Raw genomic sequence first — 23,737 nt, 5'->3', positions numbered from 1 at the left:
CTCGAATTCTAACTCTACCATTTATATGGATCCTTCGAAGGACCTCATTAATGTTTATGAAAAGTATCACACATGTGGTTCGAAGCACATTACGATCCAAAATCCTCACGCCACGACAAAGGTCCTCGATTAATATTTCTATAATAGATTCCCTAATGACAAAGGCCCTTCTACAAGTGATTTGGCCAATCAAATCCTTACAAAATTGGGTGTTATGATTGGTTATTGGAAGATATATATGGCCATGGGGATTGCCAAGGACTTGGTTAGGGAGATACATGAGCACAGGAATGCAATCCTCGATGCCTACCATTACATGCTTGAGTCCAAAAATCTCAGAAGTAAGACAGCATTGCATGTTGATGAAAATGGAAGGTTCAAGTACTTTTTTGTATCCTAGGGTGCTTCGATTCTTGGTTTTCAACATTTGAGAAAAGTCATAGCCATCGACGGGACTTTCTTGAGGATCAAGTATAATGGAGTTTTGCTAGCGGCAATGGAACAAGATGCGGAGAGTCATATCCTTCCTATCATTTTTTGTGTAGCAGACAAGGAATGTGATGCCTCATATGGATATATTTTTGAACAAATACTAAGCTGCATCGAAGATACCAAAGGTTTGTGCTTTATTTTGGATAGGCATCCAAGTATCCCAATGATGGATTCAATTTTCTACACTTCAGCTCACTTTGGTTGTTGCATGAGGCAACTTGGAGATAATATTCGAAACAACTTTCATAATGAAAGGGTCGTGACCTTTTTTATATAGCAGCTAAAGCATGTATTAGAGATGAGTTTTTTGACCATTTCAATCAAATAATGGATATACATCCCAAGGTAGTAGATCATCTCGTACGTGTTGATTTTGAGAGATAGAGTCGAGCATTTTGACCAGCAAATAGGTACATTCTTATGAATTTAATGTCTTGTTTGAGTTACAAGTTTAGTATGATATCGTACTAAGTGATTCTTTTATATAGGTATAATATTGTGATGTCAAACATAGGTGAATCAGTGAATTCATTATTTGGAGTTGAAAGAGAATTTCCCATCGCGGTGCTATTTGATAAAATAAACAAGAAGTATGGCAATTTATTTCACGAAAAGCGTATGAAATTCACGAACACAGGAACCAGACTTGTTCTAGAAGAGGAAAAACAAATATCAACAAATGTTAGTTTGGGGAATAGGTTATTTGCTCATCAAATAGCAGATTACAAATTTAGTATTGATAGTCATGGTGATGTTGCCACGATCAATCTTCAAACAAGATCTTGTACGTGTAGATTTTTTACTTGGACAAAATACCCTGTCCACATACTATAGAAGCACTTCGATCCCAATACGGTGCACAATATAGAACTAAAATTTATGAGTGCTCATCTCTATATTATTCAGTGGAAAGATATATAATGGTATATAGTGAGAATATTAATCAAGGATCTCCCAAAGAATCTTGGGTTGTTCCTGTAGAGCTTTTGGTAATATTAATACCTCCTCCATGTATTGATCCAAGCGCTATGAAATCGTGAAAAAAACTATATAAGAGGAGGCGTGGAGTCGGAGAATCATTTCATCAAGAAAAAACAAGTTCTCCGTATGTAGGAACACTTGCCACAAAAGAACTACATGTCCTGATCGTAATCCATCATTATTGTTGCAATAGCAAAACTTGTGTTGTTGTTATGCACTTTGAAATTTTTAACTCATTATTGTGAACGTAAATGCTATTATTTATAATATAAAATATCTTTTTTATTAATTTGTGCATAAATAAAAAGATATAAAATAGGAACAAAATACAACAGACCTCAAAATTATTTTCAGCAGATTACCCATCTATTGTAACAGATGGACATTTGCGGGAAGAACACAATAAAGTTCATCAAACTGGAATGTGTTTGCCCAAAAGATGTCCAAATTGTTGCAATAGATGGGTAATCTATTAGACCAACACAATACAGTTCCTGCCATAAACCCAACAGATGACCAATCTATTGAAAGAACTCAAAAATCTTGCTATTGCTACTAGATTCAAAATTGTTCCTTACGTCCAACCATTGACATGTTTGTTGAGAAGAAGAAATAGAAAGAATTAAAAAATTAAATAAGAATTAAAAAGTCAAAGTCGGCCAAACATAAATTTTTTATTAAATAAAAACGAAATACATTAGGTAGGTAGATCGGATATAAATTAAAAAAATACATAACCTAATTATTATTATTATTATTAGCCAGCCAACCGTCAAATGGCAGTAGCAGGACCCTCCTCACCCTACGAATCTCTCGAAGCATCCTTGCTATCACGGCACCCAACTCCTACTGTAGGTCATTAACCTACCTCTAAAGTTCCTGCACGGTATCGCACAAAATAGCAATGTCCAAACTAGGATCACCCATATCTAGAACACGCATGCATTGACAAAAAAATATAAACATAAATGTAAAGAAAAGAGTCCGAATATAATACGACGTATACTACCAACTGGGTAGATTTATACAAAATTAAAAAAAATTACTTGAGACGAGGAAAGGAATCTGGTGTTTGGAAAGAAGTGGTTAAAGATGTAATATAAAAGACAAGATGCAAGAAATAAATAAAGTGTAGTAGAATTAACCAGTAAGAAGGGACCTATTTATAAAGGATTGAATTTGAATGTGGTAGGCAAAATGACACGACTGTTCACCTCCATTTTATTAATTACATTCAAACTGGTGACTTTTTTATTATTGTGAAAAGTCATGACTTAATGAAATCAAGCTGGTGACTCTTTGATTAATGTGACAAGTCATGACTCTTCAACTTCTTAATATTAATTAGTTCTTAAAATTAAATAATCATTTTTCTCAATAAAATAATCAAAGACTTTTAGCCTTTTCAATAATTGTTTCTATTAATAATATTTGTTTTATTGAGTTAAGACAACAGATGGTTCATCTGTTACATCAGATAACCCATCTTTGGTAATAGATTTACCATCTATTACAGCAAATGGTCTATCTGTGCAACAGATGGGTTATCTGTAGTGACAGATGGACCATCTGTTGGGGGACCATCTTTTTAAATAATCTCTGTATACCTAGTTAATTCAAACTGGTGACTTTTCGATTATTTAAACAAAAGAAAAAGATTTTAAAACAAAAAAAAAGTCATGACTTTTCGCCTATTTAATATTAACATTAGTTAATTAAAATTAAATAACCTTTTTTTACTTTAAATTGTTTTTATAATATATTTCCTTGTTATTTATTTATGAACCATTTTTATTTATTAAATAATTGAAAAGTCATGAATTTTCACCCTTTCAATAACTCTTTTTTAATTAATAACTATTTTTAGTCAATTTTTCCAATACATGGACCATTTATTGAAACAGATTTGTTATTTTCTCAAAGACTACAAACCAGTGGTAAGAACTGTATTATGTTCTTCCAGCAGATCTGTTGCAATAGATATGCCATCTATTGCAAGAAGAGGGTTTTTCATTTTTCCAACAGATGGCCCATCTGTTGCAATATTTGGTCATCTGTTGGTTGAATGCAATGCAATCTGATGAGTTGTATTGTGTTCTTCCAGCCAATGTCTATCTGCTACAACACATGGGTAATCTACTATTTTTTTATAGTCTATATCGTATTTAGTTCCTGTTTAATTGCCTCTCTATATTGATGCACAAGTTATTAAAAACATATTTTATATAATAAATAATAACATCTACTCTCCAATAATGAGTTAAAATTATCAAAGTCCATATCAAACAACATAAGTTTACTATTACAATGATCAGGTGCATTACATACGTAGTACTTATTTTTTCATGATAGGTATCTAGTCCTTTGATGTTCAAGATGGTTACCCATTAAGACTTCGTAGTGTGATACACTATTTCACAACGGGAACTGAAGATTAAACATTGTTTGACATTGATGGGGTAGAAAGAAAAAGGTGCATACAGATGGATGGATCCACTTTCATGCGTGAAAGTTATGAATTACTGATCAGGTTATCGTGACAACACACATAAAGTACAATAATTTTTTAAATGTAATTTTTTACCTATTAGGCATTGATCCTTCAAACAAGATCCTTCATTTTATACTTAAGTTGATAGGTGCAAACTAATAAGACCGAAGGGTTCTAAGAAGCTGGTGTCAATTCCCTATACAATTTAATGACAGTTTTGCTCATGTTTATACATTAAATTCTGAGAAGGGCCAATATTTGATTGCAGTGTAGATATTCAATAGCGATTGGACCGATTTTAATGGTGAAATAGACTTTGAGAAGGCCTTTGAACCCTCCCACTGCAGCAAACAAGAATGAAAAACCAATAGAAATTCCCCTGGTCCAAATATGGATGGGTTGCTCAGGGACACTATTATACAGCAGGGGATGCTTGAGAGAATACCTATGCAGGAAAGGGAAAGTGTAGAAGAACATAAATCATCTAGAAACCTTGTTTAAGAAGAATCACATCGCAGCAAGTATGGAACTTCTAGCAAATCTGGGTAATAAAATTGACTTGAAAGATGAAAAAACTGAATGAGCTGCAAATGTGAAAGTGTATCCAAAAAATAAAATCTGTCAGTCGTTATTGAAAAAAAATAGTAAAGTGGACTAGCGTTGGACATTTTGCTAGGAAACTATAACTAGCTAGCATGGCCTAAATGATGACCCATAAAGCATAGGATCAGAACTCTAATAAAGCAGCATGGCTAGTGCTGAGGGGCAGAAAGATGGTCAGTCAGGAATGAAACTTAAACCAACAACTCCTGAAGTAAAAATAAAGGAAGCCAAAGCATTATTATAAAGTCTAACTTTCATCCCATGCCTTCTGTTAGTGGTTCTAGTCAGGTCAATGGATGTAGAAATGAAAAGGTCTGAAGTTGGGCAAAAATCCCATGCCTTTTTGTTTACACTGTATTTGACCTGATTAGAACAACGAGTAGAAAGTCTGGGATACAACTTTAACTTTAGAAATTGCAACCTTGGCTTGATCCCTTATTTTTACTTCAGGAGTGTTTGGTTTAAGTTTTGTTCCTAACTGACCATCTTACCACCCCTCGGTGTTTTCAAAACTACATCCTTAGAGTTCTAATCCTGCACTTTGTGGGTCATCACTCATGCCACGCTAGCTAGTCGTAGTTCCCTAGCAAAGTGCACAGCTCCAGTCCACTACACCATTTTTTTTCTAAATCGACTGATGAATTTTCATTTTTGGATACACTTTTATTTTTCAGCAAATTCAATTTTTTTCATTTTTCATGTCAATTTCATCGGCTAGATTCGCTACACGTTTTGCTACCCTGTGTTTCTTCTATAAGAAGGTCTAAGTTGATATATGGTCTTCAGCATCTCCCCTTTCCCTCATGGATATTCTCCCAAGCACCTTCATTGTATAAGCATCGCCACAAGCAATCCAGCCATATAAATTTGGACCAGGGCAATAACTATACTGATTTTTATTTTTGTTTGCACCAGTACAAGACTTTAGAGGCCTTGCAAAAGTCCATTGAACTCTTAAAATTAGTCCAATCACTATTGAATCTTTACACTACCACCAAAAACTTAGTCCCTTCTCCTAACATAACAGATAAACATTAGCAAAACCGTAATAGGGTATAGACACCACCTACTTGGTTGTTCGGTCTTATCAGTTCAAACCAAAAAATCTTAACTATAAAATGCAATATCTTGTTTGAATGGTTAATGCCTAATCGGTAAAAAATTCATTCATAAAATCAGTATACTCTATGTGTGTTTTCATAATACCATGATCAGTAATATATACCTCCCACATATGAAGTGGTTCCTTCTGCAAGCAACTTATTCCTCTGAACCCATATTTACTCTACCCTTTTATGTTGGTTGGGTGAAAGTTGATCCACTTTCACTTTCTTTTATTTTTTGAGACATATTTTATCTACAAATAAGAGAAAAACAAAAATAAAATTACAATTTATGCCTGCATGGTTTAAAAAAAAGGTAACACAAAATTCAATAAATAAAACAGATTCACCATTTGTTTAACAGATGACCCATCTGCTGCAGCAGGTGACCGACATGTTACAACAGCTGACCTATACATTGCAACGGATAGGTCATCTATTGTCATAAATCAAATAAGCTTTTCTACTGGTTTGATTTCTTCCAATAAGTGCTCCGTCTTTTCCAACAAAAGGATATTTCATTAGTTGATTCATTAGTTGAAATAGATAGAGAGTCTACTAGAAGACCAATATTGATTCATAAGTTGCAACAGTTGCACCACAAAAACCACCAACATCAACAATAAAGAAACAAATAAGAAAAACCAATACTACCAACAAGGCTTTTAAAGTTCTCCATTCAAGACATAAAAGACACTTTTCCTTCAATTTTCTTAATAAATAGAATATGGGTAATGGGTAAGTAAATAAAAAACAAATGCAAATAAAAAATTTAAACAACCAATGTAAATATATTATATTTATAATTTCAATTTTCATCATAGAAAAATATAATAAATTTGATGAAACAAACAAAGAAGAAGATGAAAAGCCAAGAATAATAGCAGAGAGCGTAGATCTAATAGTGAACAATACTTGGATGTCAAAATCAAAGGGATCAAAACACCAATTTTAATTGAGAAAAGATATATATTGGTTGAGATCCAAAATGATCCTCAAGCGAAGGAGGAGAGAAAAAAAAAGAGAAAATAAGGAGAAGTTTGGTATTACCCTAAAGAGGATAGAAAGAAAGAGAAAAGGGATGAATTATTTAATAGGTGGTTGAAGGAGATCAGATAGGTACTTTTTCATATCCTTCTATGAACCGTACGAGCACGTCCTCTGTGGTGGTGAAACTCTTTGAGGAGAACAAGGAGACGGTGATGGTGACATCGAAAAGACAAGATAAGACAACTCAAGGAAGTGATTTTTGAGTTATCCAACAAAATGTTTTACTACCTTAGTATTTTTTTTATTTATTTTGGACAGAAAATTGCTTTAGAATTAAAAAAAGATCTTAAAATAGATAAGTCATATGTTAAAATAGATGTCTACATGTGTTTGAAAATTTCCAATAGATTAGTCATCTGTCGCAACAGATGGCAACATTTATTTGTTAATTTCTAATAGATAATTAATTTGTTACAACAGATGTCATTATCTATTTGATAATTTCCAATAAATACATCATTTTTGACAACATATGACATTATCTGTTAGATAGTGACCAACAGATTCATCATCTATTACAACAGGTTAAACATTTATTTTAATAGATGTCTATGAGTATTTGATAATTTTCAACAGATGTGTCATTTATTGCAACAGGTTAGTTCTCTATTTTTCATATCAAGACATTATTTGATATATCTAAATTGATTTAGCTATAATTAGGGATGGGTTGATAAGGTCAACTATAATTTTTATTGAGTTGTTGCAATTACATAACGTTGGAGTTGCGTTCGTCCTAACTTGAGTCATTGACTGATCAATTTGAGTTGAAATGATTCATATCAAGTTATTTTTTGAAATATCTAAATTGATTTATCTAGAATTAGGGATGGATTTATAGGGTCAACTATAATTTTAATTTAGTCATTGCAATTACATAATGTTGGAGTTGTGTTCGTCCTGACCTGAGTCATCGACTGATCAATTTGAGTTGAAACTATTTATATAAAACCATTATTTGAAATATCTAAAATTATTTATCTAAAATTAGGGACAGTTTGATAGGTTCAACTACAGCTTCAATGAGTCATTTCAATTACATAATGTTAGAGTTGCGTTCGTCCTGACCTGATTTGTCAACTAATCAATTTTAGTTGAAACGATTTATTGATTCACTGCAATTACATATTTTAGAGATAGTTTGATAGGTTTAACTATAATTTTAATTGAGTCACTGCAATTACATATTGTTGGAGTTGCATTCGTCCTGACCTGAGTCGTCTACTAATCAATTTTAGTTGAAATAATTCATATCAAATTATTATTAAGTTAATATCAAAATTAATTCAGCTAAAATTAGGGATGAGTTGATAGGTTCAACTACAATTTCAATTGAGTCATTGTAATTGCATGATGTTGGTATTGCATTCATCCTAACAGAAGTCATCAATTGATCAATTTGAGTTGAAATGATTCATATCAAATTATTATTAAGTTAATATTAAATTCATTAATGTTCCAATTAAACTTAATAACTAAATTTCAACTTGTCATTCTTTTCCATAATACAAATCAACCCATACATATCATCCATTTGCATGAAAAATATTTCATCATTTCAAATCTCAAGTTCTCTCTTTTTTCTTTCTCTCTCAACTATACAAACAATAAATACTCAACATATTGTTCAACCCTTCACAACAGATCAATTTTCTTTCCATTTTCAGCCACATAGTTGTTATTTTCAACTTTTTATTTCTTGTATCCATCAATTTCTCTCTCTTTGCAGGTAATAGAGTTCGAGAAAAGTTCTACATTTGGTATTTTTCCTAAAAGTTATGGCTTTTTAATTAATGATAAAAAAGACTTTTAGTTGTATTATCTTCAAGAATAGGTTAACAATTTCGAGTTTTGATGTTAAAAATACAGGAAGAACTTAAGAAAATCATACTTTTTATGCAGTATTCTATTGACTATTATCATATTATAGGATGGTATGGTGGTGGTGGTGGTATTGGTGGTGGTGGTGGTGTTGGTAGTATTGGTATTGGTATTGTTTGGTGTTGATATTATTAGTGATGGTAGGTAGAGGTGTTGGTGGTGTTGGTGGTGGTGTTTATGGCATTGGTATTGGTATTCGTATTGGTATTGTTTGGTGTTAGTGGTGTTGGTGGTATTGGTGGTGGTGGTGGTGGTGGTATTGGTGGCATTGGTATAGGTATTAGACTATTGGTGTTAGTAGTGGTGGTGGTGGTGGTGGTAGTGGCATTGGTAGTGTTAGTGGTGGTGGTAGTGGTGGTGGTGGTGGTCTTTGTTGTGGTAGCGGTGGCATTGGTATTGGTGTTGTTTGATGTTAGTGGTGTTGGTAGTGATGTTTGTGGTATTAGTGTTGCTATTGGTGGCATTGGTATTGGTATTGGTGTTAGTGGTGGTATTGGTGGTGGTGGTGGTGGTGGAAAAAGTGGTTCAATATTTAGGGATATCTACTACACATATTAAAATGGGTCTTCAAACGGATTCCCCATCTGTTGCAACAAATGTTTTAGCTATTGACATAAACGAACCAGTAGCAAGACTGTTTTGATCTCCCCCAACAGGTTGTTCATCTATTGCAACAGATAGTGCATCTATCAGAACAGATGGTTCATATGTTGCAACTGATGGGTTATCTATTGAAATATTTTTTTGTAATGTGGCATATAAAAATTTATCGAATTTTGTCTTACCTTTTTTTAAAATCATGTAGACATCAATTGTAATGTATCTTTGATTTTTCTCTTATTTGTTGGTTAAACATGTCTCTCAAAAGAAATAAAATTGAAAGTGGATCAACTTCTGACAACCTAACAAAAAAGGCTAGAGTACAGATGAATTCGGAGGAACTTCCTGAACAATCTCAGTCAGGTAAAAGTAAAGCTGAGGAAAGTTATGAAAATGATGTTGAGGGAGGTGGAGAAGGGTACGTATAGGCTGGTGAGGAAAATAAAAGTAAGGAGGAAGAAAAAAAAGATAACAAGAAAATAAGGAAGTAGAAAGTGAGAAAGATGATAATGATCAACATAATGATAATGCATCACCAATAGGACTTGAATTAAGATCGAAATCTCAGGATGATCCTAACAAAACTATTAGTATTGACAGGTTTAAAGTTGAGATGCAGATAGATAACCCTACAGAACTAACTGTTGATTTTTTAGTTAAATCTCTGTTGGGGAAACCTTTTGATGAATTTTGAAACACTATAAAGAAGAAAAAACTAGAGGAATTTTTTAAGAAAAGCTACTTTGGACACTTTCTTGAGCTGCCTGAGGACAACAATGCCCATTTCCAAATGAGCATGGTATATGGTCTTCTCAAGTGCAAGATCAAGTACGTGGGGGATGGTAAAGATTTGAAAGAGAGGGGAAAAAATGGATGAAATCTGGATCAACTACTGTGGCATGTTGGTTTGGTTAGGCATGAGAAAGTTTGCCATAGTGATAGGCTTGAGATGAAATTATCCAAAAGAACCTCTCATCAAGGAAATACCCTGCAAAAAGTCCAAGGCAAGCAGGACAGTCAAACCATCACCATCAAATAAAGGCAAGGCATTATCCAAGAGACCACCCAACAGAACCAACTAACGCAAGGAAAAAATAGATGGGTTGTTGGATAATGTTGGACATGGCTACAAAGTCATGACGTTGTCAGAAGATCTCAAGGATAAAGACATACCAAAGAAGTACAAGGAGAAATTATGCTTGGTTTGGGTTGCCCATTTTGTTATATTGGCAAGATACGTCAACAAAGTCATAGAAGATGATTTGTTGGAGCTTGCTTAGGATTTAGAGAAATTCAACAATTATCCCTGGGGATATGAAAGCTACAAGTTAACAGTCAAATATTTATTAACAAAGCTATCCCCAAAGACGATCTCCTTATACGGCTTTTCTTGGGCTTTGTATAGTAAATTTAATCACTATTTGTTTACGTTTACGTTAGTTCATAATTATATTGAATAATTATTATGAATTTTTTTGTTTGCTTCCTGTTTAAATTTTTTAGACTTGGGCATTTGAATCCATTCCTCCCCTCCAAAAGTAGGTCAAGGATTACTCGAATAAGGTTTCTCGTTCAAGGATCCTTAGGTGGTTGGCTACAAATAGCAACTCGAGAATTAAGGAGGTTGATCTCTTTAACCCTTCAGATGATGCAGTAAGTATTCTTTCAAGTAAAATAGTTTGACTCAAAGAAAGATATCGAAACAGATGATTCATATGTTGCAATAGATGATTCATATGTTGCAATAGATGGATTATCTATTGCAATTTATCTTAACAGATTACCCATCTGGTGCAATAGATTAGTAATTTATTGCGAAAGATGAGTCATTTTTCACAACAGATTACCCATTTATTACTTAGGTTCTCTGAACCTAACTTAACAAATTACTCATCTACTGCAGCTGATGGGTAATATGACAATAGATGGTTAATCTGTTGCCACATATATATCATCTGTTGCAACATAAAGATCATCTATTGGATAAGTTGTCTGTGTTAACACATTACCTAACTAGATGCAAATTATTATTTGATTTAAATGTATCTATCCTTTATTTTAGGTTGTGCATCCATGGATCGTGCCTACTGAGCAGGAATTGGGGATGACTTCATTTATTACTCTAGGTCTTGTTGATACAATAGTAGACCCAACGGTGGAGTTAATAAAGAAGGAACTGCCTAGATCAACAACCATAAGAGAAGCAATTAGGCAAGGTCAGACTAATATTGAGGCTCTTTATGACCAACCTGCTGTAACAAATCTAGGTGTTGCTTCTGGGGGTGTTGCTGGTGGAGTTGTTCATGTTGGTGGCAGCCATGTTAGTGCTAATGTTATTGCCAGTCATGATGATGAGCATGTTGATGCTTAGTAAAAAATAAATATGTTTAAAATCACCCTTTACACTGGCCCTGCTCACCCATACATTTGTCCCTCTCACCCTTATAGTTGTCCCTCTCACCCATCTTCACCCTCATGTTCTCATTGAAAATGCAAACACTGCATGGACAGACAGGATAAACTCTTTGAAAGAATAGATGCTATTGTTAAGCTATCGAGAAATTAAAATCCAAATTACGTGTCATACCATCCAAGAAAGTGAGTGAGCTATACATTCCTACAGTGGAGGTTAGGAAGTAGAAAAAATCAATTAGACATATACTCCCAATTATGAAACCAAAAAAATTGCAACTCCTCCTCCTCCAAAAGCTGTTAAAATTTAGGGACCGTTAAAGAAGGTGGACATATACGCGGAACTTGACACCAAACCTAAGGTTATTCTATGAAAGACTATAAATTCCAAGCAACGCGCAAAAACTTTACCATAAATATCTTTCCCACCCAAGACTTCAAGAAGATGATAGATATGGACGTGTGGTATGTGGACACGGTAAGTTTACTTTTCATAACCTAGCCTTCTAATCTACTCCATCAAGAAGAATCTACACAACAGATGTGTCATCTGTTGCAACGACTGTGTATTTTGGTACAACTGGTGGTAGTTTTGTTGCAACAGATTACCCATCTATTCCATAAGTTGCATTAGATAGGTAGTCTGTTAACAGATTCAGAGAACCCTATACAACAGATGGTCCATCTGTTGCATCTTTGACTACAAGAAAAATAACCTCTAGGGAAGGGAATTCTAATCCCTAAGAGTCCAATTTTGGTCGCAAATGATCATTTAGGACCGAAAAATGCTGGTCGCGGCTCATCCTTACAGCCTCCTTCGCTAAAGGTTTACTGCAATTAAGTACTCTAGCTCGTCGTTAAATTTCATTAGAGACGGTAACATATCTCATCTTAAAACACTTTTAAAGACTGTATATCTTATCTTTAAAAAGTAGTTATTTTTTGGTCGCTAAATATTTTTTGCAATGAGTAACTACCTTATCCTAAATTAATCTATTACGACGAGTATCTAACCCATCCTAGATTATTCTTTAGAGAGGAGCGGCTGCCTCATCCTAAATTAACCTTTACATATTTTATTGCAAAGTATAAAATTGCAACAGAAAATGTCGAAGGATGATAAATATAATTTTAATATTTTCTAAAAAAAAAAAAAAATTAACATCCCTAGCTAGAATATGATGTCAATATAGTTTCAATATTAATTTGCTAATAAAAAACTTAATCAATTAATAACATCTTGAGCTATATGATGTCAATAGTTTCAATATTTGCTAAGCAAAAAAACTTAACCAATTAACATCCCGAGCTAGAATCTGATGTCAAGTTTACATAATGTTCTTAGCAAAATAATAATGAGCTTGTGCATTCTTTGAACTTGCGTCTTCACTTGTAACTTCAATCTTCAGAAATCTGTAAGAACAAAATTTTGGAAAGACAATTAATAACTATATATTGGTATATAATTTAATATACATAAGAAGCAAAGAATTGGAACACAGTATAGCAATGGATAACTGACTTAGCCCATGGATAAAACAAGTGCACAAAGTTGAAAACTAAGCCCAACTATGAGATGAATATGAAAAAAGTACTTGCTTCTTATCAATTTGCATTGTTTGTTTCACGAAAAAGGAGAAAATACAAGCATTAACTAGATCAACAAAACTACTTAGATGTTTTTTGGAGCTTAACATTATGAATACTTAGTCATATTTTGCCAATTGCTTTATCTATGAGTTAGAATCAATTTTTACTAACGTATCCAATATAGCAGGACCCCTACTGGAACAAGATTTTGTGGTATTGTGTAGACAATGTCTCCTATAATGGATGTTTCTTACCTGAAAAATGGGATATCCCTCAAGAGGATTCTAGAAAAAAAATAACTAGAATGGTGATGGGGGACAACCAAATAACTGGAATAATGATGGGACACAAAAAAATAACTGGAATGAAGCGCAAGCTAATGATCGGGACCAAGGCCAAGACCAAGGGGGAAAAGTTAATGATTGGGACCAATATGAAAGGGGACAATCTAAGAATTGGAATGAAGAAGCCACTTGCAATAATAAAGAGAAAGAGAGTCCTCAACCATCTCTTGATGTTCATAGATTGTGTTTTGGTTTTAATCTTGTTTTACCTTGTTCATATATGACCCCTGAAGAAGGCACTGGCAACGATTGCAACCACCTAAAGACTACACTTAATAATGTTAGTGCGAACCCACGAGAAACTTTTATCTTTTAACATAAATGAAAAGAGGATAAGGAAGAAGTGCAAACTGAAAGCCACATGTCCTTGAAAGTGTCAAGAAAATAATGACCACTAACTACGCAGTGGCAAGCTTTCAATCCTCACCACTGTTTCTTCAGAAGTAATAGACATGTAAAAGCATCAACATCAGATATTGAATAGTTTATTGTGCAATTTGTTTATCTAGTAAATAATCATATTGTGGCAAAGAATCTATATATAAATTGTATACCAAAAATTATAGGAGCTAGAACTCACCATAAAATAATTGCCTCCAATATTTACTCCATCTATCTTCTGCATATGGTTCACCGCCAGATGCTAAAAGATTGGATCGAAATCTCATTACACTAACTTGAACTATGTGTCCATCATTTCTCCTTCGTCTCTCTAAGTCTAAAGATAAAGGACAAATTGAATGAATTTATGATAAACCTAGTTTCTCACACATTCAACTTTTCCAAAAAAAATCACTAACCACCATCAGAGAAAGCAAATTAAGTAATGCGAGTGACTTGTGCAGATAGAAATTCAGGTATGGGATTATATAATGTACTGAATAGACAGCAAATTGGATTATCTTTTTAATTCCTTTTAAATCTTTTTTTTTGCCGTAGAAGCCATGCTACTAGAGGTAAAAGTTCCAAATACTAGTCAGAGAAAACATACCACGTCGTCTAATAGGACCGAAGTTATTCCACTTATTAGTGTATAACATGGTTTATAAGTTATGATACATCCAGCTTGGAGTAACATCCTCAAATTGACCAATGATATTGGGTGAAATCTCTAATTTCCTTATGTTCCTATTCCAGAAGAGTTCAATACCAGAAAGAGAGATTATTCTCTACTAGAAAGGGAGAAGATAAGAAAACATACTTGATTTCAGCCTAGAGTTGAGCTCAGCTATGCTTACTTCAGATACCAGTAGAAACTGGGCATCGTTAACAAAATTTAATTTAGCACCAATATCCCTGCACATGCTAGGACTGTCATTCTTATCTATGTAGGAGTGACTCTGGGAACTGGAATTCCTTAATACAGTGCAAGGTTGACCAATTGCCTAGTTGAACCATATGTCAACCTCAGTGTTATAACTTCAGACTTGATATCTATCCAAATCTAAAAGACATGAAAAATGATTGAGCATTGCTATAATACGACTAATTTTAAAATGATTGAGCATTACTAGATTCATGAGCCACAGCCTTACTTTTAGATTTTTAGTGGTGAACACTAAAATGGAGGGTAGTGCTTACATAAATATGATACTGCTAATTCATTTCCACGAGAACTACAACAGCAGTCACAAAATAATACTAGTTATTTTAAGAACATGCCAGACTAAAACGATGGATATCCTTCACAAATGCTCTTTTTTTAGTCTCTTTTCTCTTACCTTTGTCTTTTGGCAAGTATCCTAAAGCAACTGACTAAATCACAATTTTACGTGACAAGTAATTCGAATATAATGTATAGAAATAGATCTTGCACCTAACTCAACCCTAAAGCTAGTTTAAGAGGCGAGGAATGCCCAATCAATATTAAAGAGACCACCCATAACTTCAAGTACCAATGTAGAACTCTTTGAAAAAAATCTACTTTGGATTTAATAAATTGAAGTTTGCAACTCGACAATCAGTCTTCTCTAAAAACAGTTAGTTCTCATAACCTATATCTTCGTTCAGATAAGTAATATACAAATTTTATCTTAATTAGACATTCCATTATATGTCAAAGAGCATAATCACAGTCTCCAACATACAAGGAAAATAATGAGTATAATCCTTGGAATGAAAACACGACGAAGGCCAAATGGAGTGACCTAGTGATCAATGAAATGGGTGAAAACCTCGAAGATAAGGTTCAAATCACAGTAGAGACAAACCGTAGGTGATTTTTTACAATTTTTCTAAGCCTTGGTAGAAAAGTTACTTGATACTTGTGTTGGTGGGAGGTAGTTGGTACTAGATGAACTGTATGAGGTTGTCCAAATTGACCTAGACATCGTAGTTTAAAAGGCAAACATTGTTATGAATTATAAGCTTCACATGATTCATTAAAGGCAATTGTACTAATATGTAAATGGTAGAACTTACATAAATACATGCATATACCATAATCATCTTTGGAACCACAAAATCTAAGTGGTTAGAAGCTCACATGCATGCCTACCAACAAGGTTCTTTACAAATATTAGAGCAAATTTAAGGAGCACTATTTTTTCCTTTCTAACAATTTTTGTTGTGCATCCAAGGGTGTGGCCTGGTGGTTCAATGAAGTTGGGTTGAGTATCATGACATATCAGTTTCAATTCCCAACAGAGACAAACAATAGGTTTAGTTCTTTCCATCAGTTCTAGCCTTTGTGGACAGAGTTACCTAGCACCCTATGAAATTAGTCAAGGTGAGCGCAAGCTAGCCCACACACAACAGTTATTAAAAAAATACTTCTCCAGTTGTACATAAACCATGCTATCTTAATTAAGCTTTACATTTTTACATAAACCGTGCTATATTAATAAAACTTTGCCTTTCTAATTAAAAAATAAGTACAACTATAAAAATGAAGAAATTACCAATTACTCAACGGATGCCCAAAATAAAACTATAGCCCAATATTATTTAAGTCAATTAAGATACACAAACACAAAGTTTGACACACAAAATCAACATCTTAAGTTTCAAAGTACAAATTTTAGTGCTACGGAGAAAGTCAAAACTCAAGAATAGAAGGAAAGTTGACATCTTATACATGTGACCTTGTGAAATAGTCTGAGAAAATATAGATGCTCATACAATTTAGTAGGATCCAAATTCTATATATGATTCTATATTGTGTTATTGTATACCTACGTACATAAAGCTGCTTAAAATTTCTTTGACTGCTATAACCTTCTTAAAAAAAGACTCTTTGATTGCTATATAAATCTCTGAGCTGGAAAGTTTACAAATTGATTTACATGATTTCATTCTTAACTACTTAAATGATACCAAGATGTAGCAAGCTTGTTTATCAAGTATTTGATAACAAAAGGAAAGAAGTGAAGATGAAGCTCAAACCTATGATTTTGGATATCCATTTTATCTCCGATGACATGTGAGTTGGATTTGAGTTCAATCTGCAATTTCTCCTTGAAACGAGGTAACTCTACAAACAGTTTCCCAAATTGAGGTCAATCACTGTGTAAATATTGCACATTTTTGGAACATAAAATGCAAATACACCCTACTTAGATGTTGTTGCAGAAGAAATCAACAATGCATCAAAGATAATAGTTAAGATGCAATAGCTAGTAAATATTGAATATCATTAATTATCTCTATTTCTAGTATATAATCTTCCAGCAATTATTGGACACCAACATATTTTTAAGAAGGTTCTCAACAAAAACTAAAATAAGATTAAAAAAAATTAGAGATGACGGGCTAAAAAGCATGGAGTGGAGAGATCAAGACAATTACAAGTTAGTGAAAACGTGGGAGAAAATAGGATTTAGACATTGAGAGAGAACAACAACAACATATCCAGTGTATTCCCACAAAGTGGGGTCTAGGAAGAGTAGAGTGCATGCGGTCTGTACCACTACCTCATTAGTGAGGTAGACATTGAGAGAGAATGAGAGTTACTCTTGGGAGCTGAAATGTTATTATTAGTAGTATTAGTATAGATTTTAGGCTATTCAACTTCTTTTTAAGACTATGGGTTGTTGAATATTATGTACAAAAAGATTGGCATCTAATTGACTCTATTATATAATAACCCCTGTAAGGTTTCAGAAAATAAGCTAAGAATATAGGTTAAGGCTAACCACTAATGATATATTTATCAAAATTAAACTGTATTTCTAGAGAAATCCAATCAAAGTATTTTTCTTTATATGAACTATGATAAAATCAAATTAAGAAACAACAACTAGCGCTCTCAAACACAGAGAAATCAAATTAGAAAAAATGAGATGAAAATAAATAAATTCCCTAACTAATCTAATGTACACCACCGAAGTTAACAAGTTAAATGTTAATTTTTTAAAATAGCCATTATTAGTAAGGCTTGTCTAGGGGATTTACAAGGTTAAAACCAAAACACATTGAAGGATGGGTAAATCAACTGATGGGCAATAATTTATGTTTCTCAAGCCATCTCACCCTTATGAGTTTTGAAGTTTTATCTAGGCCCTACATTAACATATCGAAAAGCATTATTTACCCTGTCAATGTGGTTCCAAATCTTGAGATGATGTCCAGCATTATGTACTGTAGCACTGGAACTTTTCCCAATACCTATCTAGGACTCCCCCTAGGTGCTAGTCACAGATCAGCAGAGATTTGGAATGTATTCATCGAAAACTTTGTGAAAAAATTAGCCTCCTGGCAACAATAATACCTTTCTCTTGGTGGTAGATCTTCTAAGTGGGAAATGGAGCACATCTTCTATTTTGGAAAGACAAATGGCTTATCACTATCATTCTTAAGGATGTGTTTCCTTGGTTGTTTTGTATAACTACTAATCCAGATTCAACCATTGCTCAGAACTGGGAGGACAACGCATGGAATTTGCATCTAAGAAAATACCTAAATGAATGGGAAATTAAGGACATGATAGCTTCGATTAGGAGTTTGCAGAGCAGTCTAGTTCTCACTCAAAGAAGTGACAGATTTAAGTGGGGAAGCAAAAAGAATAGTTCTTATTCTATCAAAGAAAGTTACCTGCTCCTGAGCTCAAACAAGGATCTGATTGACCAATGGCCTTGGAAACTCATCTTGGAAACTAAATTACCACCAAAAGTTTCTTGTTTCTTCTAGATCACCTTACAAGGAGCTTGTTTAACTTTTGACAATCTTATGAAAAGGAAATTTCTTTTAAATAATAGATGTTACTTGTGTAATTGCACCTCTGAGTCCATTAATCTTCTATTCTTACACTGTCTAGTTGCTATAGAAGTGTGGAATATGTTCCTTTTCTTTTTTGGTCTACAATGTGATGTACCTCGCACTACCAGGGAACTTTTTATCTGTTGGAGTATTTGGAAAGTTGGGAAGTCCATTAGAAGGATTTGGTCAATAATTCTTGCTTGTATTTTGTGGTACTTATGGTTGGAAGGAAACCAAAAATAGTACAAAGCATCCCGGAAAAAACTATGAAGAAAATCTAGAGCAAGAGATAGGGAACGAACTATGAAGAAAATCTGGACCCAAATTAAAGCCCAAGGAAAACAGTTCAATGCAACCCGAAAAAGGAAATAACAAAAACACATAAATACAAGAAGAAAATCTAGACCCAAATTAAAGCACAAGGAAACCCAAATTGCACGTCATGTTTTTTTTAAATGAAGCTATGTTATCTTCTTTAATTGACACATTTGGGCATTATCGAACCACTTGAGGATACACATAAGAGAACCACAAGAAGATAAAGAAGGAATCATCACCTTACACAAGAAATTTTATCATTAAAAGATGACATGACAACATACTGCTGGAAAGATGAGAACATTCTACTAAGAAAAAACCATTGATGCTACAACCATGCTTACTAAAAGAATAGATATGCTATCATCTACTGTTCCAGTAATAGGGAGAGACTTCACCATAGTTGCTACAAATGACACTATAGATACTCTTTCTACCATTGAAACCCAATTCAAATAAAAATATCCCAAGGCTAAGAAGTAATAGAGTATCCCAATGGATACCAGGAAATTAAAAAAAACATGGAAATGCTACTAGCCCAACTTTTCTATTTATTTTAAGGGATTTTTGTTGACCCAAACCTTCTTCCAACAACATCAGTGATCCCATTACCACCACATATCATTGCTAATGGAATTACTCAAACAGGTGGCTTACCTCAAAAGAGAACGCAAAGCAATAGGAAATTACTTCAACTCACGTCACGTTGAAAGAAAATAAAGATGTACGACATCCAAATTGCAATAGGGAAAGAATTATAATATTGAGACTCTATCCCCGCACCACACCTCCACAATTTTAAAAAGCTAAGGCTTTGTTGCACCCCGCCCAGACCCTCCCCTCCCACTTGGAGACTGCCCTACAATGCCCCATATAGCAGTAAACCCACCCCACTCTGCACCAGCTACACCCCATTGCTATTCCTAGTAGCTAGACGATAGACAGACAATAATTGACTATCCATAAATTAATAAATTTCATACTAAATTACCAAGTTTTACAAATAAAAAAATGATAGATTCGGATTGAATAAAGTAGGAAAAATAAGAGTAATTCAAACAACCCAACAATAAAACTAATTTAGAATAATTTTGGAAAAAAGAGCAACATGGAATAGAAATCATACCTCAGAATTCTCGAGAGAGGTAAAACAGAGATTAGGGCAAATCAGTTAGAATAACCCAAGGAATTGAAGAAGCAATTTGCAAAGTTGCTCCCATGCTCGTTGTGAATCTGCAAAATTAGTGTGTATTGATGTAGCTTAGGGTAAATTTGTGACCAACCACTGAGGATTGAAAGATGTACAGTAGTATACGTAGAGAGCTACTTTAAGAAAATTAAAGTAAAAAGGAAATAATTAAGGTGTGCATTAGTATATTTAGTGAAATAAAATAAAATTATTTAAAAATTTGGCATTAGTTTTTCCCGCTCAAAGCTCTTAAATACAATTTAGGACCAATTAAAAAAAATTAGGGACTAGATTTTGTACCTTCGCATTAAAATATACTATTAAAGACCGACATATAGTCTCATCCTAATATATGTACTTTTAGAGATGATATTATTAATTCAACCCTAAATGTTGGTCATAAATAAAGCAATTTCTTATAGTGCTTCCACTTTATTTTCTTTTTTTAAAATTACTAACCTATTTAAAAATTGTCTTCTTATATCATAGTATGTTGATGAAATTCTTTACCTTATTAAGGGTGGGCAATTAGCCTACCCGGATACTTATGATGCTAGAGATAGGATAATAAACCTCAACTTCTACAATAATTTCAAGGATAGGTACGATGAACTTATTGAGCTAGCGTTAACTCCTGGTGGCCTGGGATTTGATTCGTTAGTTTCTGGATTCGAATGGGATGAAGATATGATTAATTATATTAGAGGGAAGAGGTCATATCCACACGGCAAGGACTGGACCAAATCAAAGAGGAGTCTTGGAGTCATGAACATGGAGCATAAACACTTTCTATCTATTGAGATACTGCTCGAGGAGGAAATAATGAGGGTTTATGACTTCAACTTGTCTGTCTTCAATGAGGCAGATTTTTTTACCAAGATGCAGCCACTGCTGATATCGTTCCCCAACTTATTGAGGCAAAGTAGACTGATGAATCATTTACCAACAAAAGTGTTGTAGCAAACATGGGATTTTGAAGGTCGAAACAAGGATAGGGACCTTCCAAAAAATAAAGTCAGTGTTACATGCGGGTCGTACGCACTTGCACACATCAAATGTTTGCTAATAGGCACAGAAATGTCCAACCCAATGACCTTTCTATGCAACAACATTGTGGTAAGGATGCAAAAGGTTTGGGCTTATGGGGTACTAACTAAATTATTGGAGCCTGTATATAAAAAAGAAGATGTAGAAACACAAACACCATGACAATTTTTATTTCAGGATAATTTTTTATATTTGATGAAAATTAAATTTTTATAATGCAATAGACTATCTATGTATTGTAACAGATAGTCTATCTGTTCTGATAGATAGTTTATTTGTTGCAATAGGTTGGTCATCTGTTGCATTATACAAATGTTTATATCTAAGTCTATTTGTTGCAGCAGGTCGATCATCCATTTGAACCAATCAAAATAGTAGAAAGACCTATTTGATAATTTCCAATAGATGACTTACATGTTGCAACATATGTCTAAATCTGTTTGATAATTTTCAATAGATATGTCATATGTTACAACAGATACATTATATATTGCAATATTTGAATCTAGTGTTCTATTTCAATTATTAAGTTCAAATCTAAGGATAACATACACAAAATAAAATAAATCGAAGCCTTCAAAAATTACATGAAATAAATCAACAAATAAATGAAATGTTAAAAAACTATTATGGGTACAGATGATCTACTCAACAAATAAATCAAAAATTTAAGTTTTGGTGCCAACAATTCCTAAGGAGAGATTATTACTTTGACAGACTCACGCTACGTAGATCTATTTAATTTGGACAAGTTGTTCTTCATTCGGTGCCATAAAATTCGGCTTTGGTCGTCGTGGATCTTTAATGTCACTTGCATATGGTTCTGAGATTTTGCTTCTCCATATTTTCATAAAATAGTATCGTATCTTTTACGAAGTAATCTAGAATTAAGTCCATTATTTGGTACCTGTAATCCATCGCTCAAATACTCAGCATAAGCAGCAATAAAAAAACTACAATCCCCGTGTTTGTAGAAATTAGATAATTCATATCCTGCAATTAATGTATGCGTTGTGAAATTTATAAAATAAAACTAAATTATGATACTTTATTAATACTTACAAGTAACAATGGGTTGTTTAGTACTTCCTTCAAGATATTCTACATCAAATGGATTGACCATTTTATCACGGTATTCTTTAATCGTCGATCAATCAGTACGAACCATTTGGTCCAAAAAGTCACTTATATCAAGGTAAGTATGCAATATTTTAGCTAGCTTTTGTATCTCAGATGGCGGCACAGAATATCTCCTTGTCGACATTAAGTCGTAAACTCAGATGTATCTTTCTTCTAGAAAGGTGACAGCCAACACCCAATAGAATTCATCACCGCAATTGATTGGGATGTATACTTCATCGACCTAATGTCAAGGTAAGCTAGCTGAAATTCTTAAAACTTTGATGATTTTGATTAAGTATTTCTCATTTCGAGCAACTTTCTATTATAGTTGACAATACCTATCATAGGCATTATTGATGTAAACTTTGTACAAAACAAATGCATATCATGTATTTGTATTGTTCTTATGTTTGCAACTTGGCCTTCTTCTGGAGATATTAAAAAATGACATCGATGTACTACACATATTATCAAGTATTTTAGATTATGTGATGATAGATACAATTAAATAAAGTATTAATAGTAAGATGTATGGCATTTACACCTCATCATTCTAGAAATTTAGGGCAGTGACATCAAATAGAACTAGTTCTTCATTTTGGAATATGCAACAACAAAGTCAAACATATTAAAACCAAGACTCGATTCGTTCACTTTGTAGTGTTCATCATTTTATTTCTTGCATGACTTATATGTGTTAATGTTATGTTTTTACAACAATAATTGTATAAATAAATATCTTTAAAAGTAATTTATGTACCTGCTAACATGAAGCTTTAATAGCCCATCGGCAATCCATTCTGAATAGTCATTGATCAACTTTGTTAATTTTTTGGAGTCTCGTCCGAGATGTTGAATCCTTCAAATGGGTAATTCTTCCGTTATTCCAGACTGATAGGCCTTAATTTTTCTTTGTCTTTGGAAGAATTTGATGGATTATCAACTGTGACATTATGTTGTTCAACAGTATCTTCTATTGTGACATCCACCTGAAAAGCCAAAATTATCAATACTAATCACAAAGATACCAAAAAATGAAAAAGGATAACTCATCTGTTTTAGCAAATCAAACAGGTCTTCCTTCTATTTTAAATTGTACCAATAGATTACCTATCTGTTGCAGTAGATGAATTATCTGCTGGGATAAATTAAAATATGAGGAAAACCACTATGATAATTTTCAACACATGACCTATCTGTTACAATATATGACTCATCTGTTTGGACAGACTAAAATAGTAGAAAGTTTTGATTTAATTTGTCCCAATAGATGACTCATCTATTGGAGCATATAGGTCATCTGTTGGTACAAATTCAA

At 33.4% G+C, this 23,737-nt stretch overlaps 1 protein-coding gene across 4 annotated transcripts; it reads right to left on the bottom strand.

Moving 5' to 3' along the window:
* Window positions 1–12,792: 12,792 nt before the first annotated feature.
* LOC107873230 (molybdenum cofactor sulfurase-like) lies at window positions 12,793–20,475 on the bottom strand. Of its 4 annotated transcripts, none has more exons than XR_001675188.2 (4): window positions 20,188–20,475; window positions 16,932–17,019; window positions 14,128–14,265; window positions 12,793–13,026 (listed from the first exon to the last, which is right to left on the bottom strand). XR_001675188.2 is itself a non-coding variant. In XM_047414824.1 (4 exons), exons 1-4 carry the CDS (start codon window positions 14,849–14,851, stop codon window positions 13,019–13,021), a joined length of 306 nt encoding a protein of 101 aa, XP_047270780.1. In that variant the 5' UTR covers window positions 14,852–16,918; the 3' UTR covers window positions 12,793–13,018. The 4 variants fall into 4 exon arrangements, 1 of the variants encoding a protein (XP_047270780.1); XM_047414824.1 differs by lacking the exons at window positions 16,932–17,019; window positions 20,188–20,475 and adding exons at window positions 13,757–13,813; window positions 14,749–16,918; XR_007057094.1 differs by lacking the exon at window positions 14,128–14,265 and having other exon boundaries at window positions 20,188–20,407.
* Window positions 20,476–23,737: the final 3,262 nt, after the last annotated feature.

The sequence above is a fragment of the Capsicum annuum genome, chromosome 6 (assembly GCF_002878395.1).
Source record: "Capsicum annuum cultivar UCD-10X-F1 chromosome 6, UCD10Xv1.1, whole genome shotgun sequence".
In the NCBI taxonomy this organism is placed as follows: domain Eukaryota; kingdom Viridiplantae; phylum Streptophyta; class Magnoliopsida; order Solanales; family Solanaceae; genus Capsicum; species Capsicum annuum.
The sequence above is the reverse complement of the archived record's forward strand: the minus strand, read 5'-3'. Positions and strand labels throughout refer to the sequence as shown.